At 43.4% G+C, this 23,763-nt stretch overlaps 1 protein-coding gene across 1 annotated transcript; it reads right to left on the bottom strand.

Annotated features, from left to right (window-relative positions):
* Positions 1-121: 121 nt before the first annotated feature.
* On the bottom strand, positions 122-23,742 carry nampt1 (nicotinamide phosphoribosyltransferase 1). Its single transcript, XM_041964293.1, has 11 exons — positions 23,591-23,742; positions 16,107-16,263; positions 13,773-13,876; positions 12,849-12,977; positions 7,927-8,085; positions 6,989-7,125; positions 4,665-4,890; positions 4,454-4,573; positions 4,084-4,224; positions 3,739-3,873; positions 122-3,557 (listed from the first exon to the last, which is right to left on the bottom strand). Exons 1-11 carry the CDS (start codon positions 23,642-23,644, stop codon positions 3,444-3,446), a joined length of 1,476 nt encoding a protein of 491 aa, XP_041820227.1. The 5' UTR covers positions 23,645-23,742; the 3' UTR covers positions 122-3,443.
* Between the last annotated feature and the right edge of the window lie 21 nt (positions 23,743-23,763).

The following is a 23,763-nucleotide window of genomic DNA, read 5'->3' as shown; positions in this document are numbered from 1 at the left end:
ACTGGCTAGATATTAGTCGCTGACGACTTATACGGCATTTAAACCGAAAAAGTCGATACTACACAAGGGAAATAATATTTCAAATCAATCCAACACCAAAGCAGGCACAATAAATCAACCATTTCAAACTGACAGGGTGGCATCTTTAATCAATGTATTGTTGACAATATAGCAAGTTATGTTAAAATATCAGTTGTGTTGGGAGAGAATTTGGGAAAAACCAACATATACATACAAGTAAAACAACAACAACATAAAGAAAAAAAAGTATTCACAAACACTTTCTCATCCAAACACATGAGGCATTCACGCAGGACTCAACGCACCCACATGTGTGCACGCGCACACACACACACACACACACCCCCACACAAACCATGCTAAAAGCTTGACAGTGACAAAAAAAAACAAAAAAACAAAACAGTCACACTGCCGTTTTGGATAATTCTTCTGTTGGTACAAAAACGGTCGTTCTGACAAAAATAATAATAATATTATCTACTGTGGTCGTCTCCTGAACCTGCCCTCGCTGCTTTCAGTCAAGCTAGTTGTTGTATGTACAAGTGAGAAGGCAGTATGGCCGCATTGTAAATAAGGAATATTTACTGCAATATTTCTGGCATTTTTTTCTCCTTTGTCATACAAAATAATATTTCTCTGAGGTAAGAACCGAGACAGTATCAAAATAGTAAAATAAAAGTTTTACTAAAATGCACCCCGGAATTGGAAAAAGGACAACTGTGTCGTTCCTCCAGAACAACTGGATAACAAATGATCTGACAGGTAACAGTAGTGACAGGTGCAAAAACAGAAGGGAAATAAAGAAAATGACGTTGTTTCAGCAAGTGACTGGCTGTGTTGTTCACCAGCTTGTCCGTGTTCGATCGGGTTGGCCTGAGCCAGAAGCGGGAGATGGGAGTCGGTGACATCACAGGGTCATCACAAGGTCTCAGCTCTGTGGGCCCAATGCTAATGTCAGCATGCTCGCGCTGACAATGCTAACATGCTGAATTCCCCAAGGTATAACGTTTACCATGCTCACCACCTTTACTTTGGCGTGTTAGCATGCTAACATTCGCTAATTAGCACACAGAAAACACAAAATGTGGTTTAAGCTTGTATTCTGACACAAACTTAAGTATTAGGCGCATTAAAATTTAGACCTGATGATGACGCTGGATGAAAAAGGATCAACAAAGTCAGTGGGATTCACCATCTGGGGACCATGAATGTCTATTTATAGATATTTCAGTCTAGACCGACATTTCCCTGATGTTCACTAATGTTGTGTTATATTGTCAAAACTTAGCAAGGAGCAAACATGGTGCCGACCGTACAGCCTGAACATTTCTACTAAAATATTTAGCCTCTGGCCTTAAAAAAAAAAAGTTTCCTGTGATGTCACCAGCTCTTAGCTCCTCTTCAATAGCCTCTAGCTCTACGACAGGAAAAATCCCTTCACTGAAAGGGCCGACTCAGCAATGTGACTAAACACGCCTGCAAACAGGAGTGACACTCCACCGAGGTGCTCTGAATGGGAAGATAATTAACTCCAAAAGTCTTCATCAGCAAGTTCCCATTTATACCTGGGCAATGGCTCCGAACTAGAATACAACGTGCCACCGCTGGGCACGTTTACACTGCTGCTGACGTTTCCCTGCTTTTCACGAGTTAAGGCAGTGATACCAAGGGCAATGTTTTGCTGAACTGTGCACCGGTAGGTGCCGAAGCATGGCCGGTGCTGTCAGAAAGTTATTTCTGATCCCGATCTGCCTCTCGGTTGCTTTCGCATTGGCAAAAAAGCACACCCGCTGCTGTTAGTCACAACCCTGCGTCTCCTTTCAGAACAAAAGGCCGGCAAAGTAAAAGGGAGAGTGTTCTCTATTTCCCCGATCAACAAGTACGTTTGCATAAAGGAATACCACACAATCCTTTAGAGGAAGAAAACATCAGTACACATGCACACGCACACACACACACAAACAGATCCAAGCACACACACGCCAACATTTAGCATACACTTCTGCCCAGGAGCCAGATATGCGATCTTTCATAAACACATAATTAGATCATCTTCATTCCAGTGAAGACAATTTCTGTGATTTTTTTTTTCTTTTTTACACCAACTCTTGGTCTTATACAGCAAAGACTGGTTTCGAGAGCGCTGGCCCATCATGAAGACCCGATCCGAAACCTTTGACTGAAATCTAATCTTAGTTCCTGACTTTTCTGTCTTTTAAAGTTCTGTGGCCTCTTCGGGAGTTTGACAACACGTAAATTATGGATGGAAAACCAGCTTTTTATAATCTTCTCATTTATTATTTGTATCTGAAATTTAAAAGGAAAAACCCCAAAACATCACATTGAGATGGGGAGCAGAGTTTGTGATTTGCTGGATCGGACTGCGGATCGGGCCTTCGTGATGCGAGCGCTCTGTGGGCAACATAATGGCAAGTAGATGATCATTTATATACCTTCAGAGATGCACCAACAACATTTTATTTGGCGGAGTAAGAGTACAAAATATTCAGGTAGTACTTGATATATGCTGGCCTTTTATGATATGGGCCATAACTACTGATTAAAAGCAAGAAAACTGGGAGAAATGAAATCCTTCATCACCCCTAATTACAGTCAAAGTGTTGATGAGCTTCTCAGTTTCCAAGTAGAAGCAAGATATTAGATGTTATCAGTTAATGTTATCGGTGCACCGTTATATACCATAATCATCGTTTTCTTCCTTCACGTAAAAGACAAAGCTAAGTAGATTCAGACATTAATTTTTTTTTCTGAACATCTCTGTACACAATACACGGGGCACGGTCATTGGTGTGGGTGTGGCTTCTTATTTCTTTGTCATCATCTTCCTCACTTTGACTCACTGCGGCGTTCACTATGCATGCAGCTGCAAGGAGCTTATTAAAAAACCGACAACCATCTGATTTGCAGATGGAAAAGCCTGCAGACACGTTAGCCTGCCAGCAGCCAATCACATTCTTTTGTTGCAACATGTCAAGCCTATCAGTGCAATGCTTCAATTTGGGGAAGTAGCGCATGAAGTGAACGCACGGTTTGTCGTCATAATCCCAATTCTGGTTGCTTACTGCACCTCTCGCTTATTTTCTTCATTTTCTCCCGCCTCCCTCGTGGGGTGGTCGCTGTTTGTCGGAGGTGTGGCTGTTTGCAAATTATTTACTCCGTTTAAGAGCCAACAACAGAGTTTTGGAACGTTTTTGAGGGTGAATTTCTGTGAATTTTAAGGGAGTTTTCAGGTTTTTAGAAATGTTTCGGGGGGTTCTCAGGCTTTGGGGGTGGGATCTATTAGCAGTGCACGCTACCTCCATTTTTTGAGGTGAGGCCAAAAGGTGAAGGGTTAAGGGGTGGAGGGGTTGTTTTGGGGGTTAGGGTGGAGAGTGGTGGGAGGGGGTTCAGTAGTGCTGCGTTCAGTGCAGCAGCTCTTCAAGCTCACTCTCTTTGAGCTTAGCATTGTCTCTGACTTCATCAAATGTGTACGTCTTCACAATCTTGCCGTTCTGAAAGACTGTGTGCAGCAGGTCCTGGAGGTGAACAGAAAAACAAGACGGAGGGGGGAGAGAGGTGGGAGGGACGGAGTAAGAGAGAATAGGAACAGGGGAAAATGTGAAGGTGAGAGAAGAGGCAGGTCAGCGTTAGTGAAATCAATCCTTTGCCTTTGTGTGTACAAAAATGCGTGTATGCTATTGTGGTCATTGAACTCACCACGCCATACTCCTCCAGGTCGCCCTTGCCCTCCTCCAGGGTGACAAAGTCTCCGCTCTGTGTCCGGTGCAGAGACAGGCGACCTTTCTTTGACCTCTTGTTGGGGTCTGCCACCGGGTCCTTGAACACGTTCACCTTTTGCCACCACACAGGAAAACAAAATCACATTTAGGCAGAAACAAACAACACATAAACACATGGCTGATTTAGTGCATTGGAATAAAAACAAGCAACGCTCCACCCCCACTTGTGAATTGTAACATTACCCACAATGTAACTGTCCCATAATTAGTGTTACTTAAAACCATGCTGTCAGAAAATGGTCACTGAAACACAGCTACTCACCCCGAGTCCATTAGTAACCACGTAGCTGCATTTGAAGGAGCAGTTGAGCAGATCTCTGGTCAGTTTCTGCAGCAGAGCCCCCCCGGACCCGAAGGCAATGTTCTCAATGGACCACCTGTGTTCCTTCATGCCCTCCACTATCTTTGGAAAAACACACACACAGTCAAAAACCTTGCAATAGACCAGCATTATGTAACTGCTGATGTGGATAACGTGATTGTGCAATGAAAGTTCATTTGGGGGTTGGGAAAATTGTCATACTGCTTCAAGAAATCATTGAAGAGGCCACTGGATTCCCTGAAAAGAAGCTGTCACAAAGCTGGAGCCTCATGAATGATGTTTTGGTCATACATGGACATACAGTCCGTACCTCTTGCAGCGTGTTGATATCAACTCCGTCTCCTTGTATGACTCTGATGTAAGGAGGCAGAACTTTAAAACCCTTAGAGTTCTCCACTGGAATAAACTTCTTACCCAGGATCTCCAAAACCTGATAGAAGTAAAAGGAGAGAGGAAGAAGAAGGTTAGTGTTTTGTTTTAAGATGGCATCTGGAAAGGGAGCCGTCCACGCGACCACATACCTTCAAAACCGTATCGAGAGGGTTTCCGGAGTCCGGTCGGACAACCAGCGGGGCATCCGCGCTGCGTTTCTCTATCAGCCCCCGCAGGTCTTCTCCCCAGATCTTCTCACAGGCGTTGTAGATGTCGTAGCTGTCGCTGACTATGGATACGGGCACGCTGGGAAACTGCTTGACAATGTGCTCAAAGGCATCTTTTTCATGGTCCTTCCCCCACGCCGTGATGGTACTGCAGAGAGAACGGCAGAGGCGTCGTTACTTTATGGGCGATTTCGCTTCCCATGTGGTTGGTGGACAACTTCTGTGGTTGGTTTGAGTGTTGTGGGTTTACATGAACCAATAAACTAATAAACAGAGGGACACCACTTCCCACCTTTTTATTCAAAATATAGAGAGGGAAATGAGAGAGCGGTTCATCAGAAACAAACCGGATTGGTGGGGAAAAACAGAGTTAAAGCAAGCAAAAACACTGCAAGTAGCCAGAGCCTCAGATTACTTATCTGTTTGAAAGAAAGACTTTGGGAGCAAAAGAGAAAATGAACAGGATGAGAAGCACTTTAAAGAGGGAGAACAGTCACATGACTTTCATCAAATGAGAATGCCACAGCTCCTCCAGAAGAGGGCAGTGCGCTCCAGGGTTTTAGACTTGGATGAAACAGACCTGGGCCAAATTGTAGTTGCTTAAGGCTAAAAGGCAAAGGCAAGTTGTCCTTAAGTACTAGTGTCTGCTATGCAGGTTGTTGATTGGTTAGAAGGAAGATGGTTGTGATAGCTACGGTGTCATGCCAATGAATGAAGAAATACAGCACCGCATGCTGCAGTTCGCCCACATGGCAAACAAGGACAGACTTTTCCACCTTTCCCCCAGTCACACCTGTCCACAAAGACAGTTTGAGTTTAATGTCCTGACATTATAAGATAAATGAGATTCATGGTACCACCCCAATACAATGAAGGTACTTGGAACTTGGTTTATGGTGTCTTTGTAACTATTATCTACGAGAGAATTGTGAAACCTGTTCAATGTACAGAGAGTAAACCTAAGCCACCTGCGCTTTATCACAACAGAAAAGAGAGATGGTGTATGCTTACTATTTGGCAAAAACAGACTTGTTGTAAATTGTACTTTCTTTGCAGCGAAGACAGTTACTCGTCTATGAAACTGGTATTTCCATTTGAGGTATGTAAGGTTCTGTACTTCTTAAGTGAAGTAAAGAGGACACTCAAAGTTTAGCATGTTCAGAGCTCTGAAGGTGACACACCTCTGCTCTGAAACACCCACCCATCCCTTTCCTTCTACACCAAAATTCAAAGTGGAATTTCACTGTGACTCCTCCCTCCGAGGTAGAAACCAAACAGGAGGGGGCCATTACATAATGGTAACTATGACAACTCCTGCCACCATCCCACAATGCACTGGTGCTGGGTGGAAGGGTGCGCTGGAGCAGCAGTAACTGGCCTGGTGGCAAGGAAGAAGCGACGATGTGCAAGAGAGCGAAACGGAAAAGAGAGAGAGAGTGTGCGTGTGTGTGAGCAGGATGAATGGATCGGTGCCATGAAACAACACCAGTGACATGTGAGGGACATGTGCTTCAGGGCGGCAGCCAATCAAAAGCTTCACCTTCCAGCCAATCACAGGCCCATTCACAAACAGAGACAGATGAAGCAGATAATTAGTGTGAGGGTGACCAAGCTCTCATCGGGGAAGCAAAGAAACACCAACCCCGGCCAAATGACGAGTAAAGTCGCACTCGGGATGATAAATTTCCCTCCATCAACAGTGTTGGCAGATGACCAACTGTTATTTCAAACAAGTTTTCTGAGTTTTCTTTTGAAAAATCAATTTGGCTTGTGGGTGAAGGAGTTTGCCTCCAGACCTGGCTCTTAGCCAAAACGTGGACTATCTCACCAGAGGCAGCACTGGAGATGAATAGCGACGGGCCAACTGTACCCCTGTGCTTTCTGGGAATACGTGAATACATGGCTTATGCTGATAATTGACATTGTGCACAGGAATTTAGCCGCCTGCCAGGGCTAAATGTTCTGCTTAGAAGTTGCCTATCCCTTAAAAGGAGTGTTGACCACCCTGGCAAACCCCTGTCATAACTTGGAGGTCTTATATTACTGGTGTAATAATTGAAGTGGGTGGTGAGCTGCTTTACCACATCACAATGGAGACGGTGCCACTAAACCCTGTGGAAGAGCCAGGAAACACTCTAAAGCTAAGAAGTGTAGGCTACACAGAGATATACCTCGTCTCTAAGCTGGTACAACACTTCAATGAACAGTGTTAGAGAAATAAAATGCTGAAGTGTGTGTGTGTGTACCTGTGCTCTGCAGCAGGCACTGAGAAGCCTGGCACAGGGTCCTTGGTTCCGTAGTACTTCTTAATGACTCCGATGCCGGCGACCGTGTCTGTGCCCTTGAAGTTGACCAGATGGGCGGACGCCCCGATGCCTGCAGTCTACATATAGGGGGGAGATGGGTTAGGGAAGCTAAAAGGCAAAGACATCCCTTATAAAGTAAACATTAAACTAAATTTTGTTGGAATCCACCTTTTCGTTTGTGCATTTTCTTTCACTTTACACCATATTTTTAAGCCTGATAAATGAAGTGACCATGGTTTGGACAAACCATTCTAACTTACAGTCCACGTGCTGGATTTTCCCTCAGCTGTACTTCATAACACACCGTGTGATGTGGTCGAAAGCTCCAGGGAAAGCTAGTGAGCGGACCTTGAGTTAGGATTATGTTGCAAATATTCTAAAAGCACAATGGATGTAATCTGACAAACTACCTCTTAGGTCAGGCATGTCCAAACTATTCCATAAAGGGCCGTGTGGCTGCAGGTTTTTGTTCCAACCAAGGAGGAGCACACCAGGCCAACCAATCAACATCAAGGGATCATTAGTTATCAGCTGAAGACTGAGATCAGCTGATTAATTGATTCCAGCCTGGTGTGCTCCTCCTTGGTTGGAACGAAAACCTGCAGCCACACGGCCCTTTATGGAATAGTTTGGACATGGCTGTCTTAGGTCAACAGATCCGTCTTCATGGAACTGCGCAAACTCTATCCACTGATGCGGGTCACTTGATAACGTTGAAAGCTCCAGTTCCAAATCTAGCCTGTTTATTTTGTGTGATGTGTTTGTCAGTTTGCCTCAAAAAATCTTCAGGTTTCCATTCAATTGCACTTTTGCTAAATCAACTGTATAAGTATACAGTTAAGTATGCAGTATAAGTAGTATAGTAGAGTATACAGTACCTCTTGTGAGGAGACGCCTCTGTAGCCAAAGTCATGCAGTTTATACTCCAGCCCCTCCAAGTTCCCAGAAGTCTGCAGGAGGTACTTGGCGAGGATCTTCTTCTGCTCTCTGGAGTTGGTTGCCACAGTGATGGGGTACCAGATCTGAACCAGAATGGTCTGATGGAGGGAAGAAGGACAGTTCAGTTCAGTCCAGTTCACTGCATATTTACTACCATTTCAGGATGTCAGAGACCGTTTCACTGCAAAGGTTCATGTCCTCTAATTTTCCACCTATGATTAAAAAGAACTCTCTGCTCTCAGACACACATGACAAAGGAACGATGTGCTGGTTTCAAAGCAAAGTTGCCGCAAAAGTTTTTTTTTTTGTCTGGCAGCCAACCATCCCACTTTCCCAGTACTCTACTGGACTAAAACTAACAGGCTCAGGGATCAAAGAGGGCTGCTTATTCACACAAGACAAACTCCGGGATCCTCCATGCCTCGTGTCAACTCTGGCCCAGAATCACACATTTCAGTATGAAAACAAGTGGCTTATCTGTACTCATCGCCACCTGGGAAATTTTACGAATACACACTTTCTATCACCATAAATGTACAGTGTGTGTGTGTGTGTGTGAGAGAGAGACAGACAGACAGACAGAGGACCTGCCTGCCTATGCCTCTGTGCATAAATCAATTTCAAATACATACTGTGCAGTAACATTCAAGCGATTTATCAGGTCAAAGTCGTGCTGGGCGATAAAACGATCTTGATAGTGGGTCGAGCTAAAATTTACGTTGATAACGATGATAAGCTACGGACATTTTTACTCAATGGATAGATCGAACAGTCTATCACCCTGCAGAAATAAACGTGACAGCAGTCAGTCTCCAGTGTCTGGTTTGTACTTCAGAGTGCAAGCCCATTTCCTACTGCACAGCATTGTTTGAGCTCCTGGATGTAAACATGGAAGTCCTCTGGAAAAGACAGTAAAAAATAATGAGTGGAACTGAGGGGCACAAAAACGAGTTTTGCTCCGGTGCCTCTGCTCTGTCTGTCGCCGCCTGTTTGCACGAGGGCAGGGCTGAGCTCCTCAAACACAGACAGAGCACACAGCAGCGTAACTTCAGGGCAGAGCCCCTGGCGGAGGGACTGAAACAGACCTTACGATACATTTTACTGCAGTCAACGATGACGATGCTCATTAGCCGTAAGTGCAACAAATACGAGACAGTGTGATCGATTGATCAAATACCCGTTGAACAAGCAGAACACAAACTCGCAGAAATCTGAGCCTCTCTGCATGCAGTCACTTGCTCTGAATCCACACCTGTCTTGTTTTACACAGCCATGATTCATGTTAAAGTGCTGAAAGTGAACTCAGGACTTCCTCCAGGGGTGAGGAATATATATATAATATGATAAGTATATTGATCAGTATGTGTGTCTGGATCATATTTTATGCCATATTGCCCAGCCCTAACCCCAAATTCAGTATAAATTCAGGGTAGATTACACATTAAATTTTAACCGTTAAATCACCATTCACGTCCTAGAAAGAGAAATCAATCTAATGTGGTGACCTCTGGGTCATACTGCAACATGAAGCCGATATTATTATGTAATTAGACACTATGTTTGCAACATACTTGAAGATTTAAATGAAGCTCTGTGTGTATAATAGGAATGACAGCTAAGTACATGTGCGTCAAAACTCATTAGCCGCAGATAAAGAGAGTGAGCGTGACAAAAATGTACACCAGGATGTAGCCGTGTTCCGTCCCACACAGTCATTCGTAGGCCTATAAGGGAACAAATCTTATCTCTGTGGACGTCCAGGCCTGGCTCCACACTCTACAAATACTATGCAGTGTGTCTTTTCACCCTTTAACCCACAGCACAGTCACATGCCTCCTCAGACTAATCATAATCTAAACCATAATATGGTCTCATGTGACTGCCAGAGCAAGGCTAATGTCAAACGCACGCACGCACGCACGCAGCGTCTACCTTATCTGCATGTTGACATTTTCCTGAGGAATCATCATATAACATGAAATATAACACTCAAGTTATCAACACTATCAAAGTTGTGCACAGACTGTAATTCTTCTTCCTTCTTATCTCTCTGTTTACTTTTCATGACCAGAAATTATTAAAAAAAAAAAAAAGTCCAATTGTGCAATTGTAATTTTAATCAATCAAATAGTCTCAGGATTAAGATGACTGTGACATTTATAGAAAGTTCAATACAGCATGTAATCATCTGGTCAGGTTTGTCATGGATAATGACCCTAATGGGGCAGCTGTACGGTAAAAACAACACCCAGGAGGAATGCTTGCACACACATAAACACACACATGTGCCAACATAACTACGTCCATGTCCCGGAACAAAATGGAGGGAGATAAGGAGGGAGGAAGGAGAGAGGGTGGCGAGAATGAGGAAGGTGGGGAGAAGAACAAAAGCAAAGAAGACGTTAAAAAATAAATAAATAAATAAAAAAGCAAGCGTCCGGGGACACAGAGAGAATGACAAAGAGAAGGAAATGATAGGCAGCAAAAGAAGAAGGGACAGTAAGAGTGAAGGGGAGACAGAGAACAAGCCAAGGACACCAGGGTGATGAACGCTGTGGCTAATTTTACACCAGCCATGAAGAGTGACTCTGTGTGTGTGTGTGTGTGTGTGTGTGTACGCTTGTGTTTATGCATGTATTTTTCACAGAGACTAAGTGTGCATGTGTGGGTGTGGTGTACCCAAATTTATCAGGACAGTGTGTGTGTGTGTGTGTTGTGACTGTGCTGTATTGGTTGTGGGTGACCTCTGTTCAAGCACGGCTTCCTTTAAATGCTGCATTTGTCGCTTGAGTTGAGTGTATGTACACCAAGTTATAGATCCAAATGCATAGATCCTTGCAAAACCTGCTGAGACACTTAAAGCAAAAAAAGGGCTTGTCCCCAATCAAAGGCTTATTTGCAATTACTAAAAAATGTGTCTGCAAGACCTTCGTAAATACGCCTTTGTGCAGCATGTCGAATGCATTCTTTTTACATCAACAGATATAAACGAAGAAAACATGTTGTCTCTGTTTAATCATAGTCTAAAGGAGTGGCTGCGTGATTAATCTGTCGAAGAAGCCACACATGATCTTTATGAATGGGGCCGAAGCAGAGAGGGGCATGAGCCGAGGAGAGCAGTTGCAGAACGGGAGAACGCGTACGAGACGGATAAGAGTGAAGATATCGCTCACGGTAAATTAATTTAGTTCGGCTGAGTCATTGCGGACAGTCTGTTCATGCCGCATTAAGTTCATGAGATCTTCCTCATCTCAGGGAGGAAACACGGTGTGCATTAGCTCAGTGTAATGAATGCAGCCCCGAGGAGGCTTCCTGCATCACATCACAAACATCTGCTTTACTTCTGCTGTACTTTTTGACACACAAGAAAAAAATGCGTTTGTGTGCTTCCATTCACTGATGTCACATGACCACTCCACCAAACCTACAGCTTGAAAATGACAATTAAAGGAGTGGTTCGACCTTTGGGAAATACGCTCAGTTGCTGGGGTTAGATGAGGAGACTACCACTCTTGTGTCTGTACAGTAAACCAGGAATGTGTAAAAATGTGTAAAAATGGCAATTTACAGGGACCAGTTGCCATGCAACCAGCAGAAGTTACTGGTCCTGGGCCAAGAAATAGTTTGGCAAAGAAATCCACGTAAAATGGCAAATAGATGTTTATTCACTGTGGTTTTTGTATGGATTAAAGAAGGCAGATTTTGTTCCCTTTGAACAGAACCAGACTAGCTGTTTCCGGTCTTTATGCTAAGCTAAAATAAGCTCTGTACAATGGACACACACAAGAGTGGTATCAATCTTCTCACTTAACTCTCGGCAAGAGGGCGGATAAACACCATTAACAGTACTTATTTTGGTGTTTGTGTCAGGAGGAACATCACAACAGGAGTGCAACACCAGTCATGTTATTAACTACAACAAAGCAGCTACTGAGTTTAGAGAAAAGAGAGCAGGCTGGAACTGGATCCTTTGCAGGTGAACCATGTGGCCTTTCCTCTCTGATACAGTCTTAAATGCAAAGTGAAGAAAGCTGACAGATGTTCTTTACATTACTCTGAATAATTTCAAAGATGTGATCTGTCAGGGAAGAGAACATCGCTCAGGGCAAGGGGTTGATCTGTGACTTAAATGATTCTGTCAACCGCTAACACACCAAACACGGATTTTTCTAGCACCCGACTGTCTGCTCTTGTACTTTTCAGCCAACCTGTGAATGACTTTGCTGCAGCTGCAGCACATCTCTGAGCAGTGATTAAGCAATAAGCCATGACACGACGATAATGCAGTGAGATTTAAGGACAGATAAGAGGGGTTGCTGGGCCTGCTGCCAAGCTACATAGTTTATGGCTTTTATAAAACTGTTAACTCTCCACTGTAATTAAAAGGGCATAAATGGTGCTCATATATTTCGTATTTAATCAATAATCAAATAAAGCCAACTATGAAATCTAACTGATATGCCTAGCAATGTAGTTTTGTAGCACATTATCGTTTGAACTGTTATATGAGGGCACAGGGGTGAGATATTTAAAATGGCTTTTAACTTGCTCATCCAGCTCTGAAGACTGATACTATTGAAGGGATATTCCAGTGATTTAGTATTACACTTTCATGAAGGTGGGTGACTCACAAAAGACAGATACGCTGACTTTTAGTCCCCAGTGTGGGTCCAGCTCCAAAAACTCCTACATGTTGCCACCATGCTACTAACAGCATCTTTTAGCTAGACCCCCCCCCCCCCCAGCCTCACATCATTCTATGACTCTGACAGAACAATACACTTGTGTCATGCCAGGAAGCCTGGGAATTGACCCCGCTACCCATTCTTATCATTCCAGAAAACAAACAAAACAAACTCACCTCCACCCAGTTGGTGAGCCAGTAGCATTCAGGGTCTGTGCTCTCCACCGTGAACAAAACATTACCCCGAGGAATGACACTCCCCTCCGGCACCGCCTTGATTTCAATAGGTAGGTGACCATTGTATTTCTGTGAACACAAAGACACGAATATCTCGCTCAGAGTCAGATGTGGCAGCATTTACTGAGATGACCTGAAAAGGAAGACAAAAGTGACACACATTTGGAGCCAATGCGGTTTCTGGTGAGGTTCGACCGTCAGACAGGTGCTTCACACTTGGGTGTAACGTGGGAAGGCGGTGAGATTGACATTATATTTTGTCGCATTTTGCAAAGAAAAAAAAGTGTGCACTGGATGAAAGATCCGCAGTCTACAACTTGAAGATCATAGCGTATACTGTACTATCAAAGTGAGGAGCATTTTTATGCTTCATATGTGCTGGCCTCTATCAACATTAGAAACATGAAATAAAGAGTGATGTGCAAACAAACAACGCTGCCAGATTGAGAGCTGATTAGGCAGCGCTGTAAGAGATGACGAAGAGAAAAACGAGTATAAATAAGGGTTTACCAACACTTCTCTTCACTTGAGAAAATACTTTGTCAGTACAAAGCGCTGTGCTCTCTCCAAGGTGCTGAAACAGTATGTCTCAACAACCAGAAGAATTCTGTGCACATTTTCTTGGATATTTAAACTGACTATGATTAATTTCTAGTTGTTGAAACTATATCTCAAGAATTTGACTCATTTAGCCCTTTTTTCCTCCTATGAAAAAACACAACACCAAATGTGGTTCAGATTTTTTTTTAAGAAGCCTTCTTTGAAAATAGCCTCTGCAGCCATCATGGAATTGATTTACAAATATATATAAAAACAGCTTTGTATCATCAAAAGTTTTTCTGTGCATTTTCGGCTGTCTGTTACCTCCAAAATGTAAGTCCATCCCGTCTCGTTGAAAACATCATCCTGGAAGTGCTCTCTGTATACCTCCTTCGCCTCCTGGATCTTCTCTGGAGTCACTACCTTTCCTGCAGAGGAGGAAGGAGGAGAGAGGAAGGGGAAGGGAGAAGAAAGCAGAGGCACAACAGGGTACAGAAAGAGACGTTAGAGAAACACACACTGATATAGAGAAGGCACTGGAATGCCACTCAACTGTCCACTGTGGTAATTCAGTTAGAGGCATCCTGTGCACACTGACAAGGCGTCTTTGTCTAAAAATGCACACTAACAACTTCCTTGTCCCAAGTCAAGTTTTAGACCATAGAAACTCCTGTACACAACAACAGGGAAAAATATGTTCCGTACAAACGCAAGAGTACACTTTGATATCTTCATCCTTCAAATTAGCAGTTTGACACTTGGGAAAATACGCTTATCACTTTTTCGCAGAGTCAGATGAGAAGATGAACACCACTCTCACGTCTGTACGGGAAATATGAAGCTACAGCCAGCAGAGCCACTTAGTTAAGTTTAGCACAGAGACTAAAAAAACAGCGAGCCACATTTGACTACCAGCACCTCTAAAGCATAGTTATATAGGGGGGACGTGTGTGGGGTAATTTTTTGGCTAGTGCAGTGACTTCCTGGACTCTGTGCTTGTTGCCTGGCAACCTCAAAGCGATGACAAGATTCCAGGAAGTTGTACAATTTAAACAAACAAACAAACAGGATATATTGTGTAAATATAGGATAGCTGCTTGCCCACGTTTCCAGACTAAGCTAAGCTAACCAGCGACTGGCTCTAGACATGAGAGTTTTGTATCTAACTTTCATCATGACACCTTTGACTCCATTTGTTTCCTGGAAAACACTTTGGTGGGAAAGTTTTTAGATTTATCAACCCGTCTCCTAAATATCATTGCTGATGATTAAAAGGCTGTAACCTCAGGGCTAAACCAGGTCTATGTTTTCACTAAAATACTTTTTGGGAGGATGGATGGAAGACTAGTTTTACTTTAAACATAACACTATCGAGTTAAAACTCCTAAGAGCGAAATATGGTGATGAATTTTAATCGTCTCTAACTGTACTGTTTGACAAGGGGGTGGTTCACGGTGGCTCTTTCTGCTGAGCCCCTCCTTGTACAGTTAGAGATGAAATTCACCCTGCGCCTCAGTCCAGAAGAACCATGATGCACACTCGGGGTCTGGTAAGCTGGAGGATCAGGGATGCATCTCTGATAGTTGGCCTAATCAGTGAGCTCGGGGGGACGCTCTGCGCAGACAGCTGGCCTTTCTCCCGAAAACGGTGAAAGAGCAGCTGTGCTTTTGTCTTCTCGCTCCCTCTGTTCTCCCTGGCTGTCTGTCTCCCCCGCACCTCTGCTACCGCACCATGAAATCCTCTTAAGAGAGACAGGAGGGAGGTGCATTCTTTCTTCCTTTCGACTCCTTCTCTTTCTGTCCCTCTTGCTCTCTCTCATGCCCCGCAGGATCACACTAAGTAACTTAAACATCCACCTTTGCAAACTTGAGTTAATTAAGAGCGTAGAATACACCGTGTGCATTAGACTGCGCCTCGCTTCAGTCTCACACTTACTTTTCTCTTTTTAACCTGCTGGCTTTGTGTTATGCTCTGCACAGTCCAATCAAATTGAAGCACACTGTAACCTTGTTTTTTTTGTTTTTTTTTTAGTAAAAAGGACTGTTGCTGCAGACCACAATAGCGAGCACCTGCCCTGCTGAAGTGCCCTTGAGCAATGCGCTGAATCTTGAGTAGGTCCAGGCGTGCTGTTCTGCAGCTGACCCTGCACTACTCTGACCTTGTCCTGGAGGGGGTTGGGGAGAAAAAAAAAAAGAAGATAAAATGCTCCCGCAGGGATGAATAACACATCACAAAAGGCTTTTGGTATGTGCCCTGATTGCGAACTAGAGAACAGTAGAATAGTGTAGTGTCCAGCTCCGACAGGATGAGGGTGAAAACACGATGTGCACAGCTGACTTCAATAAAAGAAAGTAAAAATAAGTCTATGCCTGGGTTATGCAATGTGAGTATTGGAATGTTACCCTTATCTAATTTGTTAAGTTGAATGGAAACACATTTGTATTCGCACAAAAATCCGAGAGAATCATTAACTGACGTGGGGGCTTCATGAGGCCGAACCCGCAAGCTGCAAAGTCATCCAGTCTGGCAGCCTCCGAGAAGCTCCTGCTGGGTTAGAGGTGGGCACTACCGTGTTACGCTCAAGGGCACTTTTAATCAACTGACGACACAACGCAAAACATCAGCCCGTTTTGATCAGCAGAATTCTGAGTCACCTACCTTTTAGGTATTTGTAGAGGATGTACTGTAGGCCGTAGAAGACGGTCTTGTCATATTTGACTTTTCTGCTCTTGGTGGGATCTGTCCTCTTCTCGCGGCACTCGAAGTAGGAGTACACTTTACTTGTGTTGGGGGGGTACTGTTTGTAATGTGTTACCTGCGGAGCACACATCATAGAGATGAGAAAAATTAGCAATAAATAAACTGAGTTAGAATAAGATGAATAAAACAAGACACACACACAATGGTGAACTTGAAGGCCGTATCATACAATCCCCACATAAACGGCGCACATGATGTTATGACAAGATTCATCAAGACTCACTTTTAAATGTCTAAGCCTCAGACCGCGCTTAAAAGTGCTGGCAGGAGGACGATTTCTTTATGCCCCAAAACCCCCAACAGCATTCGCACGCACACAGAGAGAAAGAGCTTTGAGCAGCATGACTAATGAGAAAATTCATAATCATCATTTGCTCTCGCTGCACTGGTCTTTACTTCGGGGTATAAAAGGAAATGAGCTCTCTGTGTCCATCATGGGCTTCGTTCATGAGCTGGTCAGGGGACTTCACGAGGTGCAAATATTGTGGACAATGTCAACACAAGACACACCGCCTGTAATCTCTGTACACAGATGTCTGCACATGAATGCAGGGTCTGTGGGCAACGGTCAAGATTTAGGTATTGGAAACGTTCCGGCTTCTGTTTGCAGTCTGAGTAGCATTGACCAATCACATTTGAGCGAGCTTTTTTTTTTTTTTGCAAGCAAGTTAACAGTCCGTATGGGGAGCAAAAGAGATGGAGGGCATTGACTGAATTGCAGTCTTGCAGGCCATCAGCTTTCTATTAATTTTTTAAAAATGTATATGTAGATATCTCTTAATTAGATATCACCTAAATTTTGAGTTTGAAAGTCAAGCTGCTAGTAAACGATAACCTGCACACAAAAGAGCAAGTCTTGGCCCACATATCTATTATCTGGATATCCACTGGCTGCACCAGAAGACCCAAAACAAAACCGTTGGCCCCCCAGAGGCTAAATCATCACCAGATGATAGCTGACTGCTTCTCCCATCCCTCTACGCACGCGCGCGCACACACACACACACACACACACACACACACACACACACACACACACACACACACACACACACACACACACACACACACACACACACACACACACACACACACACACACACGTGCAAGATGAAGTGTACTTCTTGAACAGGGTTTCTAAGTAAGAAATAAAGTATTTAGGCTGAACTGTAAATGCAGGTTTTGAGTCATCCAGATCTTACGAAATCTTGGCCTTGCTAAACAGGCGCAACTCGAAGTGCCACGTAGTCACAAGGCTTCACAATGCATAGTGTAAACTGGATGGTCCCACTTTTCAGAGGAGCTGATGAAACCTCTCGAATAAATGTTGAAACACATTTAAAATTATGTAGCAAGCCTTGTGTTAAAATTGCTAGATAACATGGAGAAATGCAAACTGCGACACCCTACGCATCCTGCTTCTGGGATGAAAAGGCAAAAACATTACGCTTTCAAAGCAGCAAATCAAACTCTAATGCTTGGAAATGAAGGAGTCAGAGAACTGAGTAGCTCGCTGCCAACAGACACCGTTCAGAGAGCTATTCAAGGTCACGACCCGAACTTTAAGGACCAGCGCCATTGTGGTATATTATCTGTGATGTAAGCAAACATTCCTGTTCAACAAGACCCATCAATCTATTGTGTTATATCAAATAATACAGGACTGAAATGTCACAATCAGGGCAAGCATGTCAGGCTTTTCCCACCCATTCTTCATTATCCTCCGACTCTATTATTACTTCGGTGTTTTGTGTACATCTAGTGATCTTTTATCCGTTGAGACTGATACCAGACACTTGAAATCAAGACTGCGCAAGCAAGTAAACAGTCTGAGACACATTCAGGCATGTTTCACACACACAGGAAACTGCCTGAGAGGGACGATACCTTAAAGACACACACACAGAGGAAAAGATAGGGTGCGCATCAGTGAATGGGTAAAGTGGGGCATTTGAGGGGCAATTTACTACAAATACGGTCACAGAGGTGATAACAACTACAGCTGCCTCAATCACTTTGTAATTGGATATTTCATTTCAGATTGATCTGCTTTCAAAATCCATACAAAATGCATCTTAAGATGGTAAACGGCAATACAATTATAGGTGTCCAGAGAAATCAAGGGTTCAATCAAGGTCTAGGTTGTTCAATCAACAAAAACAGGCGTGATGTGTGAAGGGGTGAGCCAGCCACCTCCTCTCCCACAGTTTGTGAGGAAGAGAGGAGAAGAGATAAATGTCAATGAACTACTCAGTTTCTTTGACCCGTCTCTGTCCTTTCCTCTGGGCTTTCGATGACTCAAAATAGAGCCTGGACACACAACATGACACTGGGCCCGACCACGTGTGTGTACACATTCACTGGCACACATGCCGATGTATGTACACATACGCTGTTTGAAAATTACAAAAGCAGTAACAGTTGAGCTTGGAACACACAGACCTCTTTATGTATCATCCAAGGATATTATCCATTTATTACCCAATATAACAGCATGATAACATTGTGGACCATCAAATAATAAGATGGAAAAATATACTTGATTATAAATCATACTGCATGTCGTCTTGGTGATATAGTTTTATTAAAGGGGGCCTTGTATGTCAACATATTTCAATGTGAGAAATCCTAACCGTGTCGAATATGAACACAGCAACAACAGCAAATCGATTTTTATTTTTATATCAAACATGGGGAAAAATACTTGCCGCAGTACGCAACTGGAAAGGCATAAAACTGTGTAAAATCGCAATCCAGGTTCCAGGACATGAGAAACAAACAAAAGGAACTAAACATATTTGCAATGTAAAACCAGCAATGCAAAATCATTGAGCTGCAAAGCAACAAGCTACTACTGTGAGCAGCTCTTTTCAAAAGTGATTCTTGCAAAGACTCGGTTCTGCTCGTTACCGACTGAGTCGAACCAGCTGCGAGTCATCATCATCACTCCTACCATCTGACATCAGACGCCTCCAGCAACTGGAAAGGATTAAAACTGTGCATTATCATACTCATTAAGAACAAAACCTGCTATGACATCTGAATATGCTAGCGAGTGAGAAAACTCCTTCAGGTATTTGGCCAGAGATTCCAGGACATGACAATAAAACAAAAGGAACTGTAAATATTTGCTCCGTAAAAGCAGCTGAAACTGAAATATAGACACCTACGCACAGCAGCTATCTATTAGCGAATACAAAGTCCAGGTCGATGAATGTTCTGGTACGCAGCCTGTCCTTTTGAAACATGCAAATTATTTCTCTGCTGCTCTTTAACGGTTGACAACTGTGTCTTGAGGATAAAGTAGTGGTGGAAGTCCTTGCGTGAAGAACAAAATGCTTGGACACAAAAAAAAAATCCTAATCTGGCCACCCAAAAGGACGTTCCACCAGTGCTGCGTGTCGCTCCGAACAGCACATTTGAAGCATGCAGCTGCTGCTGGTGTGGCACAATGCTTAATGGGACCATCCCGTTACCTCAGGGTCACAGGTTCGACCCTCACTGTTGCCATCCCTGCTATGTGAAATTGTTTTCTTCCCCCCCAAAAAAATCTTGGACTCCTACCAATTTCTGGAATTGTTTCTGGAATTGGGGGGCAGAAAAAAATCCCAGTAGTATGTTCAAATCTGCCAGACTCTTACACCAATAAGTGTGTGTGTCCGCACAATAGGCATGCTTGGCTTTGGGACCGAGCATCTCTGTCTGTTTTCAATCCAAACACACAAAACACAAAGGTGTTTAGGTGCAGCTCGTTTTATGTCCTGTGAACAAAGTCTATGCGAATGGTCTGCGAATCAGTCAAGTGCTTTGCTTGCAATACCTCTTCTCTCTTTACAAAGGTTATTACATAGTCATGCACAGACAGCATCCCATCATACCCACATGTCCCATCATACAAGCCGCTTTCAGTGAAACAATGCACACCCAAACACAAAGTAAACACAGATGTGGTGACATCGGTGAATTTGGTACACTATGAAAGAGCTCATATACACGGACAACTGATCCCAAATGACTGAATAGTTGGCTTACTGTTTAGCCTCTTTTGTGTAACTCAATTGGATGTTTAAAGAGACAATAATGGTAACTTTAGGACTGGCAACACAGGCGCACCTCGCCGAGCAAAGACGCAACATGAAATTTGATCAGTATCATCCCATATGTTTTGTCTTTACCCTCATTTAGTGTGACCTTTGCGGCTTCTCTTGACTCTGCAACCTTCTTGGCAAGGCAAGAAAACACACATTTCCTCAGCAATGTTTGGCTCTGGGTTTGACACACTCACACGTGGTCACAACACAGAGCAAATGCAGCCTTCTTCTTCTTCTGTTTGCCGCTGAGAAGCTCATGAAAGAGCATTTTGGGAGAAGTGCCCTTCTCGAGGCACTATGAAAGTCATTATTGAGGATTAAAAAAAAGAGATACTAGACCTTCCCAATTTCCATAAATGGATGTTCATATCAGTTATAAACTACATGTCGACTGTTCTTGAAATTAGTTTTGGTAGTAAGAGTGACTCGTAAAACTCCACCAGACACTGTCCCCAATTATCTCAATGTGAAATTATTTGAAAACTTTTCCGTGGCATCTTTGCAGAGTCTTCTATTACGCAACAGCAAGAAGAAAAGGCTGCTTCAATGGACTGTTAATCGGTTCATCACTGGAAATATTTCTTGCTAGTTATGCATGTTGATCTACAGGTTAATTAGCATAGACACACGCAGCGTTATGGGTGCTGGTCAGAGGCCACTACCCAGTTGGGGTGCTGTAGGCTTGAGACTGATATGCTGCCAATCAGTGTGGGGGAGTGTGAGGGATTCAAAAAGCTTGTTCGGCACCTCAAGCCCGAGTACATTATGCCATTGAGAGATGTGACCCAACACATTAAAAAACACTTTGAGTGGAAGAAGGATGAGCTAAAAGCCAAGCTAGGCAGGGCAGACAAGCTAGCTCTAGCCAATAATCTCATTACTTATATTTAACATATGTAAGAGGTTCATTTACATCTACATTTTGCATTTTTGTAGGCTTTGTGATCACCTCCTTAAGCTACAATGAGAGTACCTAATGATTCAGAACACCATAATTACAACCATGGTCGTAACTTATGGGTAAGCGGCAGCAGCAATGTCACTTATACTATAAATCAGGCACCTCTAACCTGTAGTTGTTAAATGAAGACCAGACACACCCAGAGGGAGTAAACCGTTAAGTCCCTTTTCTTCCACCTCCCTTCACCACCGCTCAACATAAATCATCAGTACAAACAACGATATGGACGCAATATTGACTGTTTCCGATCAATACCGTGTGCAGTGCCTGAAACTTTCACGTTTTTTAACTCGTCTTTAATCTTACCTTGAAATCTTTCCTACAGTGGAAACAAACTGTGAACACATCTGAGACAATGTGAAAATGAAACCAAAACTTCAGTAGTTGTTTCCATGAAATAAGAACCAAAACCATAACTTCACCTTGGCGACTAAATAAAATGGATTTCCCTCAGAATGGAAAACCAAGAAACAAAATTTAATTGAAATCAATAAAACTATAATGACCATGCTAATCAGAACTGGATTCACCGACACTAACAAAAAAAAAAGGAGTTTCCTGTTTTAATCTAAGTGCTATGTCAAAAAAAGTACAAATATATCTTAACTCTGTAAAGTGGTTTCAGGGGAAAGTTACAGCAATATTCTTGGCATGAGTAGCTCTGTTACAAGCTAAAGGACCTTTCTTTAATGCTGATATACCACTGTGTGAGAAGACATTCAACCAAAAGCTCATCCAACGTCAGAGCCTGGCTGAGAATCAAAAAGAGTGCATTAGTACGTTCATTAAAATATACTTGTACAGACTCTGGAAGAGATATATTTTGGAAATAAAGCATTACTCTGTATGTTCTTTGGACTTTCAACCCAATAAAACCCATGATTAACATTTGTGTGCACTAGACATGTGATGGTGTGTAAGCAAATAATTGTAAACGTTATAAAACTACATCTTATTACTTCAGCAATTACTTAAGCCTAAAATGGAATTAAGGCACACAAAAGTGATAAATATGAAATCTATTTTATCACCACTGACAATAGAAAAATGGTTGTGTAGTCTTTTGAACTTAATCAGCATTTAATATGATGGCTGAAGCACAACTTGTTTCCACTATTAGTGTCCAACTTTGCTGTATTACCGTGAGGAAGCGCCAACCACCACATATCTCTTTGTCATAATTAAACTTACAGTTAGCTCATAAATGCTAATGCTGTAATGGTGCTTGACAGTTATATATCGACTGCCATCATTTCAGTTGTAGTGCACTCTTTATATTTGCCACCCTTTATTTTCTTGCCACAACATATATGCCTTTTTTGCTACGCCAGACTACATTGAAAAGGTCATTGTTCATCTATACAGTAGTGATCTCAGGCTGGAACTTTGTTTCAGTGTCTGTTGGTCTCCTGACCTCCCCCCTCCCCTTTCCTCTCTATACTGTTTTTGGCTCTGTCCCATCACCATCACCACCATCAACGAAGATTGTCACATGACTGATGTACATGGCAACTGGCCTGGCAACCGTCCCGGCAACCACTTGCTCCGTGCCATAATACATTCCTGCAAGTGCATTTGTTCTCTGGTTACATTGTTAGTTAGCAGCCGGTCTTAAGGCACTTTAACGTAGCACACTGCTACACTTGCCCCACCATCAATGCCCAAAAGCCTGCAGTCAGTTAAATATCGTTTAGAGGCCCCCAGCGCGTCAACTCGATGTAAGACTTTGGACTCAGAGAGCCTAGCTGTGCCACATTAGGTAAATAAAAGCCCCCCGCTCTTCACAACTTTCAGTTTTGATTTTCAGAAAGTGACGCATTGCCACTGGCAGCAGCTAGCTCCATGCGGGCTAACATTGTGCCTGGCTGAGTTCTTGAATGAGACTTTGGTCATGTGCAGTTGGCCGGGCTATCCACACAGCACTCGCTAGCTAGTGGCTAATATTAGCTTTTTTTCTAAATTATATCAATCCCCTCCGTCTCCCTTATGCGCTCCCTTTGAGCTAACAAGCTAGCTAATTCAGCTAGCCTGACACCACTGTGGCTAGCAAAGCCGGTGGGGCACTAGCTCCCCACAAAGCAGCGGGCTTAGATATAAGTTAGCTAGCTCAAGGAGGGATGCTGGCTTTCTGAATTTGGTACCCCATCTCTGCTGTAGGAGCCCTCTCCTGCCCGTTCGGCCTGCTGTGAACCGACGGAGACCGGTCACAGAAGGCAGTATGATGGCCTTGGGACTGATGATGAAACCACCTTGACTTTATCAATTTTCCTCCATCAGCCGCTCCCCTCCGCCCAGTCTCCCACCGCCTGAAACCACCATCGGTACGGTACCTTGTATGAATCAGTCGCTAGCATTATGTTGAAGTCGGCCCCTCTGTGCTCCATCTTTCCCCCCTTGGTTGTGAGTCGGTCGCAGCTGTCAGTGTGTTGTGTTGTGCGCCGTGCTGCCGGGGACTCCAGCCTAGTAGTGTAGCGGGAGAGGGGGAAGGACAAGCAGAGAGAAC

The sequence above is a fragment of the Chelmon rostratus genome, chromosome 22 (genome assembly GCF_017976325.1).
Source record: "Chelmon rostratus isolate fCheRos1 chromosome 22, fCheRos1.pri, whole genome shotgun sequence".
NCBI classification, from domain to species: domain Eukaryota; kingdom Metazoa; phylum Chordata; class Actinopteri; order Chaetodontiformes; family Chaetodontidae; genus Chelmon; species Chelmon rostratus.
Note: the sequence above shows the minus strand (reverse complement) of the source record. Positions and strands in the feature narration are given on the sequence as shown.

Excerpts from the sequence above, each read along its gene's own strand:
- nampt1 (XM_041964293.1), bottom strand. The coding sequence starts at position 23,644 with ATGGAGCACAGAGGGGCCGACTTCAACATAATGCTAGCGACTGATTCA. Across the intron at positions 13,877-16,106 it reads CCTCTACAAATACCTAAAAG|GAAAGGTAGTGACTCCAGAG; the intron begins GTAGGTGACTCA and ends CCTCCTCTGCAG. Across the intron at positions 12,978-13,772 it reads GATGGACTTACATTTTGGAG|AAATACAATGGTCACCTACC; the intron begins GTAACAGACAGC and ends TTGTGTTCACAG.